This window comes from Alligator mississippiensis, chromosome 3, assembly GCF_030867095.1.
Source record: "Alligator mississippiensis isolate rAllMis1 chromosome 3, rAllMis1, whole genome shotgun sequence".
In the NCBI taxonomy this organism is placed as follows: Eukaryota; Metazoa; Chordata; order Crocodylia; family Alligatoridae; genus Alligator; species Alligator mississippiensis.
In genome coordinates this window covers 196,451,437-196,473,484 of record NC_081826.1, presented here as the reverse complement: position 1 = coordinate 196,473,484, position 22,048 = coordinate 196,451,437, and the positions used below count along the sequence as shown (strand labels likewise).

The 22,048-nt window shown below is 44.3% G+C and overlaps 2 protein-coding genes across 3 annotated transcripts in view; one reads left to right on the top strand and one right to left on the bottom strand.

The window, feature by feature from the left end:
* Positions 1-13,328, bottom strand: part of ANXA1 (annexin A1) — a 28,146-nt gene extending 14,818 nt beyond the window's left edge. The window contains exons 1-4 of the mRNA XM_006277205.3: positions 13,220-13,328; positions 7,366-7,445; positions 4,389-4,482; positions 1,255-1,349 (exon numbers count right to left, since the gene is read on the bottom strand). Of these exons, the coding sequence (XP_006277267.1) occupies positions 1,255-1,349; positions 4,389-4,482; positions 7,366-7,431 (255 nt within the window). The 5' untranslated portion in view covers positions 7,432-7,445; positions 13,220-13,328. The remainder of the gene's footprint in view (positions 1-1,254; positions 1,350-4,388; positions 4,483-7,365; positions 7,446-13,219) is intronic.
* LOC109280815 (uncharacterized) overlaps positions 1-22,048 on the top strand; it is a 163,203-nt gene that overhangs the window by 59,451 nt on the left and 81,704 nt on the right. The window lies entirely within an intron of this gene.

Genomic DNA, 22,048 nt, shown 5'->3' with positions numbered 1-22,048 from the left:
TGAGAGTTTGTCATGTCTAGTGAGACAGAAATTGTGATGACTTTTTTCCTGCTTGGTTCCATAAATAATCCAAATATTAGATAATCCTATTTTCAGTAATCAGTGTTTTTATGATTCTGTGTCTGATTCTGTACCAGTCCTTGCATACTCAATAATGTAAAGCACTAAGCTCTTTAAGCTCTTAAAATTCTGTTTTAATTTAGGTCTTATTAAAATAGCATAATTGTAAAATTGAGGCTTCCTTTGTAGGAGGTTTAGCTGTAAAAACCACAGTGAGGTATTTTGAAAAGAAAGACAGGAAACAGATCAATCAGAGGCACTTTATTAGACTGGGTTTATTAGGGAATCTCTAAAAGTCACTTCAGGGGGAATAACTTGATTGTTGGTCTCTGTAATTATCCTAGGGACAAAGACTTGATGTTTAAAGAATCAACACATGAAAATTAGTATTTCAGTCTATGAACTAGGGATTATTGTAGGGAAAGTGAATAGCTATTAACCTTTTGTAGAGATGATAGAATTCTCCATTCTAGCATAAAGCAATTGTGCTGTCTATACCACTCACTAAGATGGACTGGCATGCATCTCAGTGGGCAGATGTGGAAGTGAGGTAGGGCTACTTACCAGCATCCTTTATCACTCTTTTGAACTGATACCAACAGCATCCATGGATGCACATGGAGAGATTCACCTCCAAAACTTCTTACAAATCACAGATATCATCAAATTTACCCATATGCAAGATGCATCTCCCCACAGCCAAAACCTTCGCTTGAGCCAGTCATAGTCCAGCCCCTAATGTTTTGTTGTCTATTTGCCATTAGACTGACAGCTGTATGAACACCCCAGAAATGAACTCATTAATTCCTCTCCTTTTCTTATGCTGACAGGTATCTTGGAGCATGATTCCATGAGGAACAGATTGCCTGCAGAAGTGTTAGCAAGAGCTCTGAATTCCCAGTGATGCAAAAGCAGTCCAGTGGCATTTAGTGGGACAAAGTAAGATCCTGCAATCAGGGTCTTAGATTTTGCCACAAAACAATTACCAGATAGCCAAAAGACCATTACATTACAAATCTAAGAGTTCAGCATATTTGCAGTACAGCTTTATCAGCCCAAGGCACAAACTTCAGCCACTAAATAGGGAAGATTCACTGTAATATTTTGTTGCAGGAAGCTAAACTACATAGGCCCCGGTGTCTAACAAAGAAAAACCTGAAATTCAAGTTTTGTATAAATAGGAGCTTGCTGTACCTTTCCTTTAGTCTGCTGGTAGACAGCTTTGATCTGCTGGCGTTGCGCATTGGTTCTTTTAGTCAAAATTTCAATGATGGTTGCTTCATCCACACCTGCACATGGTGAAAAATAAATATTGCAAATCACATCTGTAATTCATCCCATTTGCTTGATACTATGCCCATTTAGTTATTTAATCAAATCCTGATATACTTTATTCCCTGCAATGTTCTGCTGGACACATTTACATGAAAGATAAAATAAAAAAAATCATTATGATTTGTCATAGTTAATAGTTATGATTAGTCAAGGAGGCAAGTAAATAGGTCCCAGTAAGCCACTGAAATCTACATCTGCTGCAGAGGCATATACAACGTAATTGAAATGTTCTGAGTAACAAAAACTACTCTAAAGTATAATTAATCAAATATTAACAATATGTTAGATACCGCACCCATGTTTAACTTGACTAAATTTAATTTAAAAACTTTGATATTAGTCACAAAGTATCCAATGTGAACTTCAGTAAAGCCAGAACAGCAATTGAATATTTAGCACAATGGACACCCAACTGCATGCTACAATGTGTCTTGTCCGGCGCATTGTGCCCAACTCTACTCCCAAGGTGTGCAAAGGTGGAAGTCCCCAGCCAGACATGGTGCTGGTCTCCCACAGTCTCTGGGCACACCTCCTGCCTTTCTTTCCTGCCATTCCTTGCTATTAAGTAATCTACGATCTTAATTAGGCGGGAGGCTGCCCATTGAATGCCCTGTTCTCCTTGGCCTATGTATGCAGGTCCTACCACCCTTGTACTGCATCCCAAGCCTTGCAGAAGTTGCTCACAGCTGTGATAAAATCCGACCTGAGGCTGGGCCCAACTCCTCACAGCACTGAGTCGCTTCCACTCTGCCCTACTAGGGCTACGCTCATACCACCTCCCTCTCACAAAGGCCTCTCACTCTGCACCGGCTCTCACCTGGTCTCTTTCATCCTGCCCTTCCTGGGCCTCACACATACTGCACCCTCTCTCCCAGGGACCACATTCACCCTGACCTCACCTGAAGGGTCCTCAGGCTTGCTACTCTTTACTCCCCGGCCAGCAAGCTTGCAGCCTTTTGGGCATCTCCCGCTACCCTCATTTGAGTGAGCACTGGGCAGTTCTCAGAATGCTGTGCTGACTCTGCCCCTGGTCTCATGGCTGCATAACTCCTCCAGCTACTCTCCATCAAGGGGCTGATGGCTTTCCCCCTGTTCTCCTCATGGCTCCTCCTCTGCTGCCCTCCAATCAGCCTCCGGCCCACCTGTGGCCTCAGGTACCCAAAGGCTTACTTGGATCTAACTCAGGTCCCCATGCTAGCAGAGCCTCCACTCAAACCCCTGCCTTCAGAGCCTCAATTCATGCCACTCACTCACTGGGCTGCACCACTACCACTCCCTACTGCATCCCATACTCTGGGGTCCAGGGTCAAACACCCCTGAAGACTCAGGTGCTGCTCAAATGCCTCATACCCATGCCTCACGCCCTCTCCCCAGCACCTCAACTGCTCACCCCCTCTCTCGGGGCCTCAACTGCTCCAGTCATGGGGTCTTCCACCCCTTCAGGCTCTGGCACTTCTTGAAGTTAAGCTGGCCTCATCTCCAGGGTCTTTGACCCTTTCAGACTCAGGTGCTTCTCAAAGCTTACCTGGGCTTCACTATTCCCCTTCAGGGTCTTGCACCCCAATGGGCTCAGGTGTCCCATATGGATGTCCCTGGCCCCACTACTCCCTCCATTGTTATCATATAACCCACCGGGTGGTGGAAGCAGGAGTTTAGGCAGCCTGACCCGCCTTTTACCGGGATGGTCCTTGAACCTGGCATTTCAGTGTCCCTGCCCCACCACAGGCAGGAACACCAGGCCTTCCTATCCCAGCAGGGTGCAGTTTTAGGTCATGCCTGGGACCAGGAGCCTCCAAGACACCCCTTAGCTCCTGCCCTTATCTCTGTGCTATCTCCAGAGCAGCAGCTCCGCTGGGAGATGTTCCTTCCTCAGCACCAGGCAGCAACTGCTACTTCCAGTCCTGCTGGCTTGAGTCTTAAGATGGCCACTCGTCAAAACTGGGCTGCGCCTGCCTGCTGCCTGGTCCCATTCTTAAAGTGGGATGGGTGCTCTGACACACACCTTCCTCCTTAAAATGGTTCCGGGGGGGGGGGGGGGGGGGGTTCCCTGCTGCTCAGCCAACAAGCTCCCCCAGAGCTTACAACTTCCCTAAGTGGTGATCACCCCACTGGTGGTCCTCCACACATGGCTACCAGGCCTAAGTACAATTGCTCTCCCTCATCTCCACCATACAAATGCTCGAGTGAATGTAGCCAAACTCTGATAATCCTATGCTGCCAGTGCACTGGGACATATTCCACCCACCAATAGCTTGGCTTCCCTCAAGATGTCCTATATGGTCCACCCTTTCAAAATCCTTTGACTTTTCCTTACTTACTCGATGGCATGAAGAATAGTCCGCACAAGCACCAATCAATCACCACTGCATCTCTGACCCTACAGTCAGTCAACCAGGATTTAACTAGCCATGCCGTTATTGGCTAGTTAACCATTTTTGAACTGGACAGGGTCACTGTGCCTCAAACCTATACCAATGGGGTGTTCTCAGTGACAACAAATGTCCTCATGGACAAGTTCAAACCATGCCCCACATTGTTGACTCATGTCCATTTATTATGCTACCTGGGGCCCTCAAGCTCTTCAAACTGGTGATGACATCACCTTAATATTCCTGAAACAATATGTTGAAACTGCATATGCTAAATAAATATATTTAGCACAGTATCAGCATAACCGTTTCTTCTAAGGGGCATTTCATGGAAACCAAATCCAAAGCATTAATTTGGCATATTATAAGATGCTCTTCTGATTCTCTACAAATTAAATATTTAACCCGGGTACAATAAATGCAAAAACCTGAAACTGAACATATAGTCAAGGGATCCAAACCACTTTGGGTCTTTGTCATGTGCTACAAAAGAAATACAGTAGTTTTGATGACTTACTGGGTTTTTAGATATTTTATGAGGTGTGCTATCTTGCTTGCTGTTGTATAGACTCAGCTTTTCTAAGGGAAAAAACTAACACTGTATGGTTTATTTATTGCTCTTACCCTTAACAGTCATAGCTTGGTCCAGTGCAGCAGCATCAGATGATGGATTGAAGTTAGGGTATGAATGGACTGCAGATCCACCTTTTGAATGTTTCTAAAAGGAAGCAAAATTTGGTCATTTACAAGAGGGTCTTTTTATGTAAAGAAGAACCTTTTGCAGATTTCCTAATAGAGAGAACTGTGGATCTTGATGCCATTATCAAGAAACAAAATGTAATCCCTTTGTTCTGTCATTACCAAGGGAGGGACAAAGTACCGAGCATGTGCATTGTATAAGTAAAAGTTATATCACTGACTAGATGTGTAATCTTGGCCAAGTTGCTGAGAGTTTGTCTATACAAACAAACTCTATGCTAGCACTGCGCATACCAGCTTTGAAGCCAGAAGTAGAACTGTTAGTACAGTGTTGTGCATGAGCTAATAAACTCTGCTTATCAATAAGAATCCACTCCTTGCTCATGTGACTATTTAATTATTGATGTAAAGTGGAACACCTTCAACAAGAGAAACTGAGAATGCCACAACAGAGAATACTGTGTATCCCAGGGCACTTTTCTGGATTCAAATTTCTGCTCCATATGGGACAGAAAAGAGAACTCAGCCCAGGTCTCCTATATCACATGTGAGTGATCTAATCTCTGGGTTATTGGGTAAAGTTGAGGGGAGAGGAAGTGTGACATTATTCCAGGTCCTCTCTTCCTTCCCCATTTTATTTGATGATAGGCATGTTGCGAACATAACATGTTGTTAGGCCTGTTGTACCACAGTCTGTGTTCTGTATATGCCCAAGAGTAGAAATTATTGGCAGAAGTTTAGACTCTTGAAGAACTATCCGGGGTTTGGTAGAATTCTGAGGATTTTGTATTTTGAATTTAGTTGCCTAAAGTGGTAGGATAAGCAGTATTCCCTTTGTGAACAGAGCCTGTTTTTGATGTCATAGCACCAGTACAAATCAGAAGAAACTCCATGTAAATCACTATTGGGTAAACTAGTTAAAGGACAAACCAAAGCAGTTCTTAATTCTGCTGTGCTTCTCTTCACCCAGTTTTGCGTTACTTAACTCAGATGTGTTGTGATGTTTCAATAATTAATTATTGTGAAATGCTTTGAAATCCATGTGTGATATATTTAGTTATAAATCTCTTTGGTTCTAAAATCCTGTAAGCTCTTTGGTTCTAAGATATTATAAAGTTTTGATAGCACAACATTAATTTGGTTAAAATACTAGCAGGCAAATTCCTATAAAATTAGTCTTCTGTTTTCAGGATCTTCTGTCTTATTTTACTTTTTCTCTATCTTTAGCATATATATTTTAATGAACTGTGGATGAGAATGACTTTAAACGTACAGCCTACACATAATCGCAGAGACTGCTCCAATGAGCTGGTATTCCAGCTCATTGGACCAGACTTGATTAATCAAGTCCACTGGAGCATGGCAAATACCATGCTCCAACAACCTCCTGTGTCTCATCTATCAGCATTCCTGCACTTAAAAATGGCAGCGGGGTGCTTGAACTAAAGCTGATTTGACGAGCTTTAATTCAAGTGCCCCTATTTTAGGCATGGGAGTGCTGATACACGACATGCAGTGGTGCTTTAATTAGAGCAGGTCTCAGAACCACTCTAATTGAACCCCCCCCCCCCCCCCACACACACACTCATGGAGCATATGTAAAAGTGCCCACAGAAGCCAAGGTGCTGGGTGTACACACCTCAGATATCTCATGTAGTCAAAATGAATTGCTTGATATACCTGAAAATATTTTTATGTAACTAAGCAAATTGTTTGGATGGCTTTTTATTATCCCCAAATCAGGCTTGTGTTGTTTCTAAACATATACAGATATGTCAGCAAAGGGGAGGAGTGGTGAGCTCTGGAAGGGGGTGGGTAGAGGTGAAGATTCAAAAATCCTGGCTGCTGCTGCTGTTACCATGACTTGGATTTCTTGGGGAACCGCCATTCTGGCACCTCTCTAAGCTGGTGCCTGAGGCCGATACCCCACACACGCACCCCTAGTTACACAGTTGCTCAGATGCACCCTCCGGCTGCCATGAAAAATTCTCTCAGCTGTTGCACCTGGTCATGAAAATAATTCTGGCTGCTGGTCGTGGAAAGAAGGTGTTGTATTAAGGAAAAGGGATTGTAGGCAAAATGCTGCTGCTTGGAGACGACACAAAACTGGAGAATAGCAAAAATAAGCCCACCTATCTGGTCCTTGACTAGCCATAGTTCAGCCAGCAGTGAGGATCCCGTGCTATCTCCATCCCTACTAAAGTTTATTTCTTCAATGATACTAGTAATTACGTTCACCATTGAAACACTGGAGGGTCTGCAGCATATTTTTTCCTTCAAAGAAAGAAATATGTCTGTATAAATCTATTAAATTGATTTTCAGTACTCCACTCTGATAGTCTATATATGATATTCAGAGAATCTTTCCACCTTAAACAGTTTTAGTCCAGATGATACAACATTTGTAGTTTAAGAATGAAACATATATATATGGATTACATCTTTTCTTCTTTCTCATTACAAATTAAGATTTGTGGCTTCTCATCCTTTGTTTTACAGCAGTCTGATCTAGGTTCATGTATCCCCTAGTTTTAGATGTCCACATTTCCTTACGTGTCAGACTGATTCATTTTAGCTTAGCTTCTTCTAACATTAATGACCAGTGTTAGAGAGTGACATTTTGTTACACTAGCTGAAATGGCTTGCCAAATAGGTAGTGGATAAAAATGTTATTGAGCTACCTGTTACTGAATTTGCTAGCTTAAGTTTATATGCTAGAAATATCTTGGATGAAATTCTGCTTTCAGGGGCACTTTGTTATTGACCGCCTTCCTTGAACAAATAAAACAAAGCCTCATAGATCACTGTCACTTGCTTCTACTTTCTGATAATGCTAATATTAATTGTACTTATAAAGTCACTTGTAAATAAACTTTGTGCTCTGGAGGGTTAAAGTACTTACAATGTAGTCCTGCTCCTGATTTTCCATGAACCAGGACTGCTTCAGAAATTCTGATACAAAAGTCATCTTGATCCAAGTTTCTGCGGGAAAGAAAGAGATAAATGTAACACTCATTGGATGTCTCTACACAAGATGCTTACTATGCACTGAACCAAATGTGCACTAATTAGGGAACATTAATGAATGCATAGATGTGCCCATTTAATCCCAAAGGACTTTGCACACAAATGGACCACCCGAAGTAGTTACCATCTTATTGTTTTTAGTTGGAAGTTCTGCAAGTAACATTTTCAGGTTTAGGCCACAAAGGTTATAGTCTGCAGTAACAATGTTAGGGGTATGTAATAATGGTACTGTACTTAGCAATTGCTCACACACAAACTGTATGCAAATACATAAGGTTGGGAACAACATAGTTGTCATGCTGAATCAAACCAGTGATATGTCCACTTCAGGATCCTGCTTCTAAGCATATACAGTAACATCTTTAAAGCATGTATAGTAACAAAACCTTCAAATATACAAGACACTATACTTAAGAGATGGACATTGGCCCTCAGGCAGTTTGTATTTTTTCAATAGTTACTGTTTTAATGCTGAATATTAATTTTATCCACATGAATGTATAACATCTTTTCAGTTTGAGTGCAGTGTGTGTAAAAACTGTCTTCTTTTTCACAGTTTGAATTTGCCGTTTTTAATTTTATTGACTACTTCTTGATCTTGTATTATAAGGTAGGTTAATAGAAGCACCCAAACTATCTTATCTATTACTTTAATCATGCCCCTTCTTATCCTTCTCTTCCAGTTTTTGCTAAGTATTATCCATGGTACAAAAAGGAAAAAAGAAATTATATGTTCTGTTCTTCTTCACAATGGAAAAAAAATTATTCAGCCAGAATGAATGGGCAGTGATAATACAGTCCATTCACGATGGTTGTTCAGCCTGCAGTATGTAAAAATTGTGCTTTACACTAATATATTGTGCGTGAATATACTTGTTGTTATCTCATTTTAATTGTGTGGCATCATAAATACCTCAGTGAAAAGAATACTTTCTGCTATAAATATTTTAACTTTACTAAAAGGATTCCAAATAAGCAGGCTATAGAGATATTAAGCCACAGGGAAAACACAAAGCAAAATTAATATTGCTGTTTCACACCTTCCCCAAAAGACAAAATGTAGAGCAAGGCACTGAAGCTTCATGCTTACCCTACCATACTTACTAAGGTGTCTGTGGGGGATTCATTAAAAGGGCTTGATCCAGTCCTACTTAAGGTAAATGGAGACAAATGGCCATTTCAGGATTTGCTTAGGTTCAAAGAGCAATGTGTGATGCCATCACAAAAAGACAGCACTTGAAATACTGCTTGAAATATATTAAAAATGGGTGTTGATGGATGTTGCTGCTACATCCCATCCTCTAAGCTCAAAATATTACTAACAAATAAAGGATCTGACCATATCCTGATGTAACTTATGTAATTAGTATCTGAGCAAAGCAGCCCCCAAACTCATGTTAGGAAAACAATTTGCTGGAAGCTCTAGGTTCTTTACTCTTTTGCCAGAATCCTTACCACTCAGATCACATTCGTGTCATTACAGTACTTATTTATAATGCTAAGGTTGATGGCAAGGGCAGTGTAGGATTTTGACATGTAAGTAATTTTAAGCATATAATGAGAAAAGCGATCCAGTCAGGGGATCCAGCCCACAGCTGAGAATGGCAGTAATTTCATTAGACAACACAGCAGCTCAAAGAGAAACAGATTAATGTTGAACTGATCAGATGGTGGGAAAAAAAAATCATCCCCTCCTTCCCCTCTCCCAAATTGATTTTGCAGACACTGCATTATCTCTCGTACTTCTAGAGAAAATTCTTGAAGTTACAGATGTTAAGCATTTTTATAACTAAGTGAACGAAAGGAGTTCATTAGCCATGCATTTGGAATGACATCTCTTTTGTCAGTATCTTACGGCTTTACGTAATTTCTAAAACATGAGTCAAATTCTGTCTTGGCATTCCTGTCAGACACCCTTTTACTTTAATGGAAGTCTTGGGTCACAGAACCTGGTAAAAGCAAAACACTTAATTTTTTCCTGTTCATATTCTGTGATCCACATGACCCATTTTACTGTGTGAGACCCCCAAAAATATATAGTTTAATAATAAAAGCTACAGAGGATTGAAATATACATCTTCAAGTCATCCTAGTCCTCCAGTCTATCTGAGTGGCTTACATTATCTTTAACACCTAACTGGAAGCCAATGGAACAACCTTAATAATGGCATTAATTAGTAGGGCTGTGCAAAGCTTCAGTCACTGATTTGATTCAGTGGAGATTGGGCCCAATTTGGTGGCTGAATCTCTGAATCCAAATCGAATCAGGAGACCCTTTAATCTCTCCAAATTGAATCAGAACCCTCTGAATCGATTTGGAGAGATTCAGAGAGATCCGATGATTCGGCCATAGACAGAGCTTTAAATGTTTTTTCTGCATACCTCAAGGTACCATGTGGCTCGTGAACGCTGAGATGGCAGGGAGAATGGATCATCCCATGGAAGCAAGGGGGGGGGGGTGTCCCCAGTGCACTCAGTGGTGGACATAGAAGTGGACTGGAAGTACTTCCAGTCCGCTTCTGGGTCTGCCACTGAGCACGCAGGGGGTCTCCCGACAATCTTGTGGGACGCTCCATCTGCCCCACCATCTCAGCATTCACAAGCTGTGCCTGGTACCTCGAGGTACGTAAAAAAAAAATTTAAAAGTTGTGTCTATGACCGAATCGCTGATTCTCCGAATAAGCATCGAATCTTCAGATTCAGCTGAATCAAATCAGGACAGTGATCCAAATCAATGAATCGGGCCAAATCTGAATTGAAATCAAATACAGCCCACTTCGCACACCCCTATTAATTAAGGCCTATACTCTTATTCAGTACCTTAATACATTTTCTAATACTGTAGTGATTCCTGGAATATGGGTGTGGTAAAAAAAGACAGATGCTGTCTGTGCTCCTAGTTATGACTAATAATGTCTACTGTACTTTTCATTAAATAGGTATAGGTATAACCAAGTTCTTATTTACACGTTTAAGTTCATAGATCAAATTGACTGGTGTCTGGCCTAGGGTCCCCCAGATGAGAAATCCCAGTCACCACTTTTAGCCAGAGTAAAGCTGTAGGAGAAGGTTCTGTTGCCACCCGCTCTCCCTCCTCCCACTGCAGACAACCTGTTCTAGAGCAGCGTTTCCCAACCAGTGCGCCATGGCACACTGGTGTACCATCAGACATGAACAGGTGTGCCGTGGAATTTTGGAAAATTCACACAAATGAATAAATGAAATATTATATATATATATAACGGGCTTAGTCCATCTGTCTGTGTGCCTGTCTGTCTGTAATGCTCTGGGGGGGTGTGGCTCCCGGTGGGGAGTGGCTTCAGCCAGTGCCATGCACCACCCCTCACCTCCCCCCCACCCCCGCTCTGTGGAGCCATGGCAGCATGGGCCAGTGGGTAGTAGCAGTGGCCATATTATCTGTTGGGGGCAGAGGGAGCGGGTGGTCTACTGCAATTTTTAAAAATTTAAGTGCACCATGGGATGGAAAAGATTGGGAAATGCTGTCCTGGAAGGAGGCAGTAGGTAAAAGGAGGCAAAGTTTCACAAATTCTCAGTTGGCAGAAGGTCCTTAAAGGACTATATCAAATTGCTGTTTGCTTCAAAGGTGCTCTCATTTATCCTGAGGCTGGGCCAATAATATTTATGATTTCAGGTAGCCTGTACCTGCCCATTAATGATCCATTCTCTCCTTTAAGAGATTGAAGGGGATCTGCCTCCGTATTTTCTTTTACTACAAGGACACTTTGGCAATTAAATCCATCCATTTTCTCCTAGTAAAAGTATAGAATTTTTAACTTTAAAACACCAAAGATGATAATTGCATTTGGGAAGGGTCAGAGACCTTATTCCGATTGTGTTTTCATTTATTCTATAAGCTCAGAAAGGTAGGCATCTCACCATACAGACTTAGTTTAAAATGAGTGAAAAAGAACAAAGTGTTGATTATAGCAAAATGACAGTTTACAATAACTGATAGTGAAGTCTTTAAAGTTATTATGAGGACAATAACAGACTTCCTAAAAATTAAAGGTCCTTCTTGGGTCCCAAGGGTTCGTGAAGTCCTTGAGAGCAAGAGGCTAATGTTAGCAGAGGTGATGGGTGAGAGGGCTATAGCAGTGAGAGGATTTGAACTACAGATAGAGTCATAAAGCAACCCAGGGTCTCAGGAATCAGCAGGGTGTAGCACCTCCTCTAAATAGTCCCTCTAGTCCCCAACTCTGGCTGGGAGGTAATAACAAATGGCCTTAACAGTAAGGGAGAAAAGGTGGCCAAGCTGCAGTTATGCTAGGGGAAAACAGTAACATTTATTCCCATTTCACTAGACAGGGTACTTAAAAAGTGATCTGGCTAATTTATCAGGATTTTGTTCATAATTCATTCCACTACGCAGGCCTGACTTTCTTTATAGTCCACATTAAGAAGAGGTAGCTTAGGAGCTGGAGCTCCTCTGGTGGAAAACCTTACAATTTTAAAATCTGTTTTAATTCTGAATTGGAACAAAACACTCTCTTTCAAAGTTTCCTAAAAAAAAGTAAGACTTTAGTTCTGATTTAGGTTTTCTCATTTTGTAAATACTTTTATTGTTAGTTTGTAGTATAAGATGGAAAGAAATGCAAAATGAAAAGTCAAGTGAAGTGATTAATTTTGTTTTTTCAGAAAACATGTTTGTTGATCTTAACATGTGTGCCTGGAAAAAGTGTCTCGTCATAAAAATGTCAGCCATCTGTATTCACAGTAATAGGAAATTACAATTAGATACTACTTATTATCTTTTTGGGGAACCAAAAAAGGATATTTAGTCTCAATTTATTTTTACAGGCATGACTCCCACTTTACTTAAGTAAAGGTATATATGTTTCACTCTGGGATCAAAATCAACCTATACCTTTTCATACCATTTTTCTTCCGAAGGACAATTTCCATCTATCGTGCATTTGATATTGTGTGGATACAGTTACCCGGTCTTACAAGAAGTTAGCAGATACAGTGCCTGTATACTCCTATAAATATCCAAGAATCACTGCATTTGTTTTACATTAAGAATACATGAAGACCTTGAAAAACCTGTTCTCTGGACACAAAAGAACAGATCCGGTTGAAACAGCCCCACCCTTAGCAGCAACAATAACAAAAAAGGAAAACCTGAGTGGACCAAAAACCAGCTCCTAGAGCCCTTACTCACACTGACTTGTTCTTACTCATATAGCTACATACATATAAAAAAAGATATTATTTTCTTAGACATTTCTTTATATGTGATATCTTGCTTTCACTTAAGCTGGAGTGTAGGACAATGAGTGCTCTCTGCTAGTGTATTTAAGCAGCTAACTGGTATCAGAGTTGGAGCAGTTAAAAAAAAAAAAGTTTCCATATAAGGCATATTTGTTTCTTTGTGCCTTGTAGTCTAGCTATAAAAATAGTTCTCCGCAGTAATCAATAGAAAAGGAAACCAACACATTCCAAGCAAATTTGTCCTTCAGTCCTTAAAAACAATTCAAGATTTCTTATGAAGATCAAGTAAGGAACAACAGTGGTGACATTTCCAGCCCCTACATGTAAATTTAGTACTTTAAAACTAAGAAATGAATAACATGCTGACCACGCCCATCTCTGCCTGTGCCAACAAAAGCAATCTGCAGAAAACTGCCCCAAGTCACTTGGTAAATGTAGCATATACTTGCTAAAGTTTGCTGAATCAAACTGAACCCCACAAAGAATTGAAAACATACCTTTTTGCCTCACACAGCTCAAAGTTTACTTCTCTGGAAGCTAGGGACTCGAAGAGCAAAGCCTCAGGCTTGTGATTTTATAAAGCCATCTGAGAGACCACACCTAGTAACCAGAGTGTTTCTACAACTTTAGTGATTGGCTGTTCCTGGTCTGAAAGCTAAATATGGGTCCCTTCCAAAGCATACATACACATGCAAAAATGCATTGCAAAACTGTTCACTGAAATGAACCAACAGCAGATTTCAGAAGAAAGGGAAGACCAATTATAAATAGTTTGATACTATAGTTTTTTACATTTCTGGGGGCAGATCCTCATCTGATGTAAACTAACAGAAGTCAGCTTAAGGCAATAAAGTTAAAACTAGTGAGTTAAAAATTACGCTATGTGTTAATGTCTTCCTGGTCTGATCCACTCGGTTGTATAGCTTAAAAGCAAGGACTGGGGAAGAGTGAGAAATCTTAAGATGATGGAGACTAAACAGCTATTAACTTTGCTTCCTCTGTTGAACCCCAAGTATGTTGCATCTGGTGCACTGGCACAATACCTGAGGTAACTAAATATAGCCTAGCTACACATGGAGGTCTTCATGGAGCTCCCTCAGAAGCATTCTCCACTACTATGGGAGTGTCTTCCATAGTCTGTTTAGAGCTAGCTTATTTAATTCTATGCTACACACTAGTGTGCAAGGTGTCTTGAGACGTATCTGTAGATCAGAAATGGTCCAGGAGTCACACAGATGGTTCTCCCTTATCAACTCCATATCCAAAAGAGAGACAATTGGCTTCTTAAATTTTAGAGAATCAGCATCTGGAAACAGGAACACTGAATGGATGTGCTATAATCAGCTGTGATAACTATGAAAGGGCCTGAGTTGCAATTTTTAAGTTTAGCTTTGGACCTCTAAGATTTATGAATGGGTGAAACCTGGTTCTTTGCACAAAGAGGACACAGCTGCAACACTTGCCTATCATGCTAATCAGTAATGTCACACTCCATTTGTCTCTTATGTCCACCTTTTCTTTCTTTACTTAAATTCTGTCATATATTTTTTAAAATATTTTTTTGTACAGCACTGTGTACAATAGGGTCACACTATGTCAACAATTTTTTTTTTTTTTAAACAACAATGTTGATATCCCTATACATTTAGATTCTGACCACTGATGCATGCCATGAATTCAACCTAGTCTGAAGTTTCAGATCTGGGGGATTTATACATTTTAGTATCATCCCTAGTCAAAAGATACCATTAAGTTATAGCAAGGGAAGAGGTAGAGCAAAAGAAAATCCAGATATTTTGAACTGTAAAACTATATATACTTTCTAAAACAAGTGTTTACGCTGTGATGTATATTGCCTATCATTTTTTGTCAGAGGCAGTATTGCATTTTAATGTGGAAATATTTGCTACCGCAATTCCTAGGTTTGTGATATCATGAGCTGCTTGTTTCAGTAGCATCATCATTTCAAACAAGGCTGTGTTTGGAAGTTGGAAAGGAAGGGAGTACTGAGCCACTCAGAAGCTTAAGGTGGCCTGAATTAGGGTCTTGTTACTCATTAATTTTGGGCAGCTTCTGGAGTGCTTAATACCTGTATTGTCTGCACATTAATGCCTGAAACTAATTTTAAGCACTAGTTATGCAGCTCAAAGCTACTCCACTCTAGGCTGGGATTATCTCTGATCCCTATTACTCAGCTCCTGTCACACTAAGGCTGCACTTTAGTGTAAATACCACAACTGCCCCCCCCTTCTTCTGTTGGCGCAAATTGCGCCCCCTCCCACACACACACACATGTACACCCTCCCCAGCACCTGCTCACTGCACCCCTATCACCTCTGTTTGCTTGTGGCTACTCCTGCTGTCTGTCTGTCCCCAGGGGGCTGATAGGGAAGGGTTAGTTTACCTGCCCAAATACCTCTGCTGCTCCCTGGGTGGGCTCAGCCCATGGGAGAGCAGCTGGGATATCTTGGCAGGCAGGTTAACCCTTCCTGCTCCACTGAGACAGACAGCATGGTCAGCCACAAGTAAGCAGGGTGGGTGAGGAATAACTCCAAGAAGGAAGCAGTGGAGCCTCAGCGGTGGTGGAGGGGGAACCAAGGGAGTCCCAGGGGGCAGAGGATGGCCAGAATGGGGGGAGGGGAAGGGGGAAAGGGATTCTTACATTTCAGTCCTCCAGGCCCCTGCTGGCCTGAACATGTGACTGCTTCAAACTCAAGCTAGCACTAACACGGATCACCATATATGTGGCTCACTGTTTAAGATGTAACTTGGCCCTTCCTGTCAAAAATAACCACAGCCACAATGCCCTTGACAGTGAAGAGATTGTTTCCAAGCTCCTCCTCAGGGTAACAACTTGCTCAACAAGAACACATGAAGTGGTGGTAAATTAGTAATAGATTTAAAGGAATGTTATAGCTTTCTTTTCCATGGTGAACAAAAGGCGCTCCTACTGAAGCAAAGCTATTTTCCTACCAGTCTCAATGAAGGGCTGTGGCTAAATGTTACAATTTTTCCTGTAAAGTTTAAGTAGGGTTTAATGATTGCTGTCAGGACTTGGGTCCCCTTAAGTTAGGTGCAATTTGATCCTTTTTTATGAGAGCACTGAAGCATTGTAACAGTGGCTACTGATTTGCATCTGAATACAAAAACACTATGTGTAGGAGGAAATTCTGACTTAACATTGCAAGGAAGGTTATAAAGAAGAAGCTTCAGGGTATAAACAAGTTTTTTTGTAGTACCTGGCTAAGGTTTAGGTGACTTAGGTTAAGCCAGTGATTTTTAACAATGGTGCTATGAGATCTTTTGACGGGTGCCACAAGTTGTGAAGAGATAAGCAGGTCTCCCACTTTTTCGCTCTTCTGCAAGGAGGTAGGCACTATAATAAATGAATTAGTTTTTGAAATGGGCTGCTGCTCATGTAAGAAAAGTTATGGAGAGGTGCTTCAGGTCAAATGAAAGGGTGAATGAGTCTAAAAAGTTTGAGAACTACTGGTTTAATATGATTAAACCTGAATCAGTATCATTGCATGCAAGCACTAGTTACTAACCAAAAGGAAGTATGGGAAGCTGAAGTCAAGTAAATCCAGGGGATGGGGCTGGTAGGTTGGGAGAGGCTGGTGCACAGTATATATCAATTAACTGAATCATAAAAAACTGTACAGTAGTATTCATTGGTCATGTCTACACATGTATTTATTCCAGCCTAAATTTATGCTGGTATAAGCTACTCTGGCGTAAGCGTTTTTGGGCAGGTGTCTATACATGTGGGATTAGGGAGAAAATGTGTACCAAGTTTCTTGCAGCCCTGTAATGGGCCCCTGCCACAACTGGGGGGGAGCTCTAGACTCTGGCTCCAGCTGCCAGTACCTGGCAGCCACCTTTAAAAGCCCATCCGACTCTCTGCTGCCTGGTCAGCCCCTTCCCTGCCCAGGAACAGCATGCCCAGCACAGGGGCTGCATGTAGCAGCTCTCTCCCTGCCCACTCTGCCTCCCTATGCCATGGCTGCTCCAGCCCCTGCCTCAGCCGTGACAACCAGTGAATCACCCCTGGAAGTGATGACAGGTGCCCCGCACTCCTGCTGGCCATGGTGCTGGCCCTGCCGGCTCTAGCAGGCACCCTCGCCAAGGTCCCAAGACAGCCATGCACCTGCCAGTGGGGGCCCCATTGAGTTTGGGAAGCCCTGGCTGACCACCACCTCCAGCCTTCCCCACTCTAGTTCACCTGCACTGCCACCTATGCCCCAGTCTCATCTGCCCCAACCTTGCATCACGCTTACTGAAGACATGTGTCAGAAGAACAAGCCTTTGTTTCCCTCCAATCAAATAGACCCCCTTTCCCCTCCCCCCAACATACAGAGCATCCCTCCCACTCTAACAAACAGACCCCACCAACAAACAGAGTCCCTCCATCACTACCCCACCCACCAACAGTAAAAACCCCTCTTCCCTGTGCAAACTATTTACAAAGTGATTTTTGTGGTGTCTTGGAGTGGGGTGAGAGCACCTAGGAAGCAGAGCCTGGGGGCAGGCAGCCAACACCCCAGCCTCTGGACATCCCCCATGGGTTTGGATGCCGTGGCTCACCCAAGGGCAATGGCATCTAGTGATCCTCTGGCACAGCCAGCTCCCCCTCTGGCTGGTCCAGGCCTAGCAGGGCTGGCGTGCACTCCTGGAGCTGATGCAGGCAGCTCTGATTCCCTGCCCACATGGAGCCAGGCCAGGTGGCAGGGATGGGTCCAGGGGGAGGGCTGGGTGGTAAGGCACCTGGGGCAGAGCCCAGGACAGGGGCTCCTGGTATCTGGAAGCAGTGGAGGAACTCCTCCCAGGTCTAAGTGGGAGCCTGCTGCAGGATAGCGGGTGACTGCCAGGGGACATGCAGGGCTAGGCTCAGAGTCTGGGCAGCAGGCAGCATGAATGTGACCACCAGGGGCAGAACAGTGTCCAACACCTAATGGTCATTGTCTATAGCCTGTCCTGCCCAGCCCAGGATGACAGTCTGCTCCCGTAGCACTGGGAACACCTCATGCTTCAGGGACAGGAGCTTGGCTCAGAACACCTGGTCCTGTGCCTCCTCACACCAGTCCTGCACCCCTTCCCATCAGTCCACGCATCCTCATGGGTGACATCCTCTGCCTGCCAAGCCTGTGTATTCTCTATATATTCCTCTGTGACCACCACCAGCCACTGGAGGAGGAGGGTGTAGTCTACCGTGTGTCTCTGGTGGAGCCAGTACATCCACAGAGCCCTGGCAGTGAATGGCAGTGGCCCTCAGCCTGCAACCCCACTGCTAAGTGTGGCCTCTCCCCCACATCCAGTTGCAGGACCTGCAGAGACATGAGATAGAAGCTTTTTGTGAAAGTTTGCAACATTTCATAGAATCATAGAAAATGAGGGTTGGAAGGGACCTCAGGAGGTCATCTAGTCCAACCCCCTGCTCAAAAGAGGACCATCCTCAAATAGATCATCCCAGTCAAAGAATTATTTACATGGGTTTTGAAAATCCCCAAGGATGGCACCACTTCTCTGGCTAACCAGTTCTAGTGTTTTACTACCCTCCTAATGAGAATATTCTTAATATCTAACCTAAACTTCCCTTGCTGCAATTTGAGACTGTTACTCCTTGTTCCATATCAAAAGCCTTGCTAAAATCAAGGTACACCACATCCACCAGTCTCCCCACATCCACAGAGCCAGTCAGCTTATCATAGAAGGCAATCAGGTTGGTCAGGCATGACTTGCCCATGCTGAATCCATACAGACTGTTTATAATCACCCTTTTCTCCTCTGAATGCTTACAAATAGATTCCTTGAGGATCTACTCCATGATTTTTCCAGGGACTGAGGTGAGGCTCACTGGTCTGTAGTTCCCTGGATCCTCCTTTTTCTGTTCCTTAAATATGGGCACTGTGTTTGCCCTTTTTCAGTCATCCGGGACCTCTCATGATCACCATGAGTTTTCAAAGATGATGGCCAATGGCTCTGTAATCACAATAGCCAACTCCCTCAGCCAACTCCCTTAGCACCCTTGGGTACATCCATCTGGCCCCATGGACTTGTATGCCTTCAGCTTTTCTAAGTAGTCCCTTACCTGTTCTTTCGCTACTGAGGGCTGCTTACCTCCTCTCCAAACTGTGCTACCCAGTGCAGTAGTCTGGGAGCTGCCCTTGCCTGTGAAGACAGAGGCAAAAAAGGCATTGAACACTTCAACCTTTTCTGCATACTCTGTCACAAGTTTGCCTCCCCCATTCAATAAGGGATCCACACTTTCCCTGATCCTCCTCTTTCTACCGACATACTTGTAGACACCCTTCTTACTCTTCACATTCTTTGCCATCTGCAACTCCAATTGCACTTTGGCCTTCCTGACTTGATCTCTGCATGCCCGAGCAATGCTCTTATATTCTTCCCTAGTTATTTCTTCAACTGTTCCCTTCTTATAAGCTACCTTTTTGTGATTTCAGAGATAAGATGCTCTATATCAGGGGCCATGCACTGCCTGCCCACAGATCAGGGTTCAGATGTGCATGTGTGCCCAGGGACCATGGTAAGCCAGCTGGGCAGGCCCAGGCAGCTGCTGCCAAACCCCCCACACCCTCGTGCTCCCCAGGGTCCAGTGGGCTGCTGAGTTCTGTCTGTGGGTGGCCTGTCTCCCTCAGCCTGTTCCCAGGACATGACAGGCCAGGCTGCTGGCAGCATCTGCTGCCATTGCTCCAGACCACACTGCTCCCTATCTCCCTTCAGGCCCACTGCTCTGATTCACTGCTGCCCAGCCCACGGTGCCTGGGCTAGTGGGTCATGGGGCTCCTGGACAATTGGGATGAGGAGCTGGTCACATCCCCGCACCCCCTGCAGGAGACTTCTCCAGAGAGGCACCCCAGGGCCAACCTCAAGCCACACCGCTGCTGCATCCCAAGCATTCCCCTGCTGCATTTGCCCTGGGAGGTGCACAATGTGCTGTTTGCATGGGTTGAGGGTACCTGACCCAGTACGCTGTGCCACTGATGAGCCTCATGATGCTTTGGGTGCACCTGCACTCCTGGTATGGGACCATGACCTACAACAATGCAGGGGGCAAGCCCGGGCTACCCTGAAACCCCTGCTGCCACCTAGAGGGCTACCAGTGGCTTCAAAACATGTCACTGCCCCCTACTGCTGAGGACAATATCACTGCTGCCATTGATGCATTCCTTGGCCTGTGAGAGGTGCATGCCCACCTAGCTGAAGGGGCACAGTATGCTCAGTAAAGTTTAGCACTGTCTCCCATTTCTCTGTGTGCTGTGAGGGGGAAACTGGGGCCTTGGGAGTGTGGCTGGGCCAGGCAGGGAGAGGGGGCAGGAGCAGGGCTGGGGTGGAGAAGACCCTCACTGTGGAGCTGGGCACGTGTCCATGGCTGGTGAGGCTGGTGGCTCAGCACAGTCCTCCCTGTTGGCAATGGCATGCAGCTGCACCCGATGCCTTCAGCTCACAGGGCATGTTATTTAGGTGCCTGGCCAGGGACCCCTTGGGGAGAAGCTAGTGCTGCTGGCAGCCACTGGTATCATGGCTGGCTGTGCTTTATGTCTGGCCCTGGGCCTGTGTAGCTGGTGAGGCAGGATCTGAGCACTTGGGCAGGGCTGTCTGAGCTGCTGGTGGAAACTGCATCCAGGGAGCTGGGTGGGACAGGGCACTGCATGCCTGAGAGTCCCTTCTCTGATGATGTGTTACTGGAGGTGCCAGGCTGGGGTGGGGGCTCAGCCAGGTCACCCATGCTGCTAAAGATAGCACAGCTGAGACCTGGCTCCTGGGGCTCAAGAATGTCTACCAGTTGCTGAATAAAGGACATGGACTTATGGGTACGGCCAGACCTAAAATTGTGGTCGGTCATGGTGACCCACTGTGTCCATGAGGCCTTGACCTTTTTGCAGCACTGCTGCTCTAACTGGTTGTGCCTATTTTCTTGCATCTGGCCTGACAGAGCCTCATAAATGTGAGTGTTGGAGCACCCACTCCGCTCAAACTGACACAGCATTTCTGCCTCACCCCATAGTGCCCTGAGATCACGCATCAGTTGAGGTCCTAGGTGGAGGAGGCAGTTGTTCAGATGTGTGTGGTCACAGGCCTGGGCAAGATCAAGAATGCCATGCTGGGTCCTGCACTGGCTCTCTGGGCCCCCACATGGCTGTGCCTGTGTCATCAGTCCTGGGCAGCTGCCTGCAGCACCCAGCATGTGGGCATGGCAAGTGACCTGCAGCTGTATGGCAGAGGCAATGCCCCAGATGGCACTGGCCCTGCTGCCTGGAAGTTGCCTGCAGGTGGCCCTGGGGGGCTGACAGGCCTGGCCAGAAGCAGCAGCAGCTTGCAGCACCCTTCAGCACCCTGCAGCTGTATACAGCAGTGCAGTGCCAAGCAGCAACACTGGGATGCTGGCAGGCAGACACAGGTAGCCCATGGGTTGCTCAGAGGGGCACACAGGGCCTGCAGTGTGCTCAGGATCCCTGGTGAGTGTGCCTCGGTGCTCAAAATATCAGCAGGCTTTTATAGCCTCCAGACAGGGGCTGCCATAGAGACAGCCTAGTCCTGAGCCAGGAGAGGCTCCTAGCCTGCAGCCGTAGGGCTGGTTTCAAGTCGGTCCCCTAGTTGCTGGGCAGACCCGGGAGCAAACTTGCTCCCGGGTCATGTTTACATGTATGTTACTACACATTAACTAATCCTGCGTAAATTTGCTACTTGTATTTGCAAGTAGCAAAATTAAGTGGGGTTAAGGATTTTTTACTGCATATTAAGTGCACACACGTGTAGGCACACATGCTTACTGTTCAGTAAACTACCCTAATGCACAGTACCACATGTTGTGCATATGCTCCCGTTATTATTAATATGATATTGAGCCTCTTCCCATTTTCAGGAATAACAAGCACCAACGGGAGCAGACAGTGTTCTTTTGGAAGCAGAAACAAGGTCTAGTACTGGACACACTTTTATCCACTCCTTTTCCAAAATTCCCTAGGCATCCTTCCTTCATCTATGCTGTCTGGGCAGAATGACTGAGGGAAATTCCAGTTACCTATCCTGATTCTAGTACTCTAGTACTGGACTCGAGTACCTACCCTGACGCTAGTACTCAAACAATCTTTTACATGAAAACAAAACTTAACCCTTGGTATTACTATTCCTTTTCAAGTTCAAAGGAAGTATGTGCAAGTTTATCTGCTGCATGTTATATTGTATGTTATGTCTGAATACCAGTACCATCAGTGATTGATATATGCAATTTGTTTATCAGATAAAGATAAAAATTACAAGATGGAGATTTTGTTTTCTCTCTATAACTTGTAGCAAGACAGTAA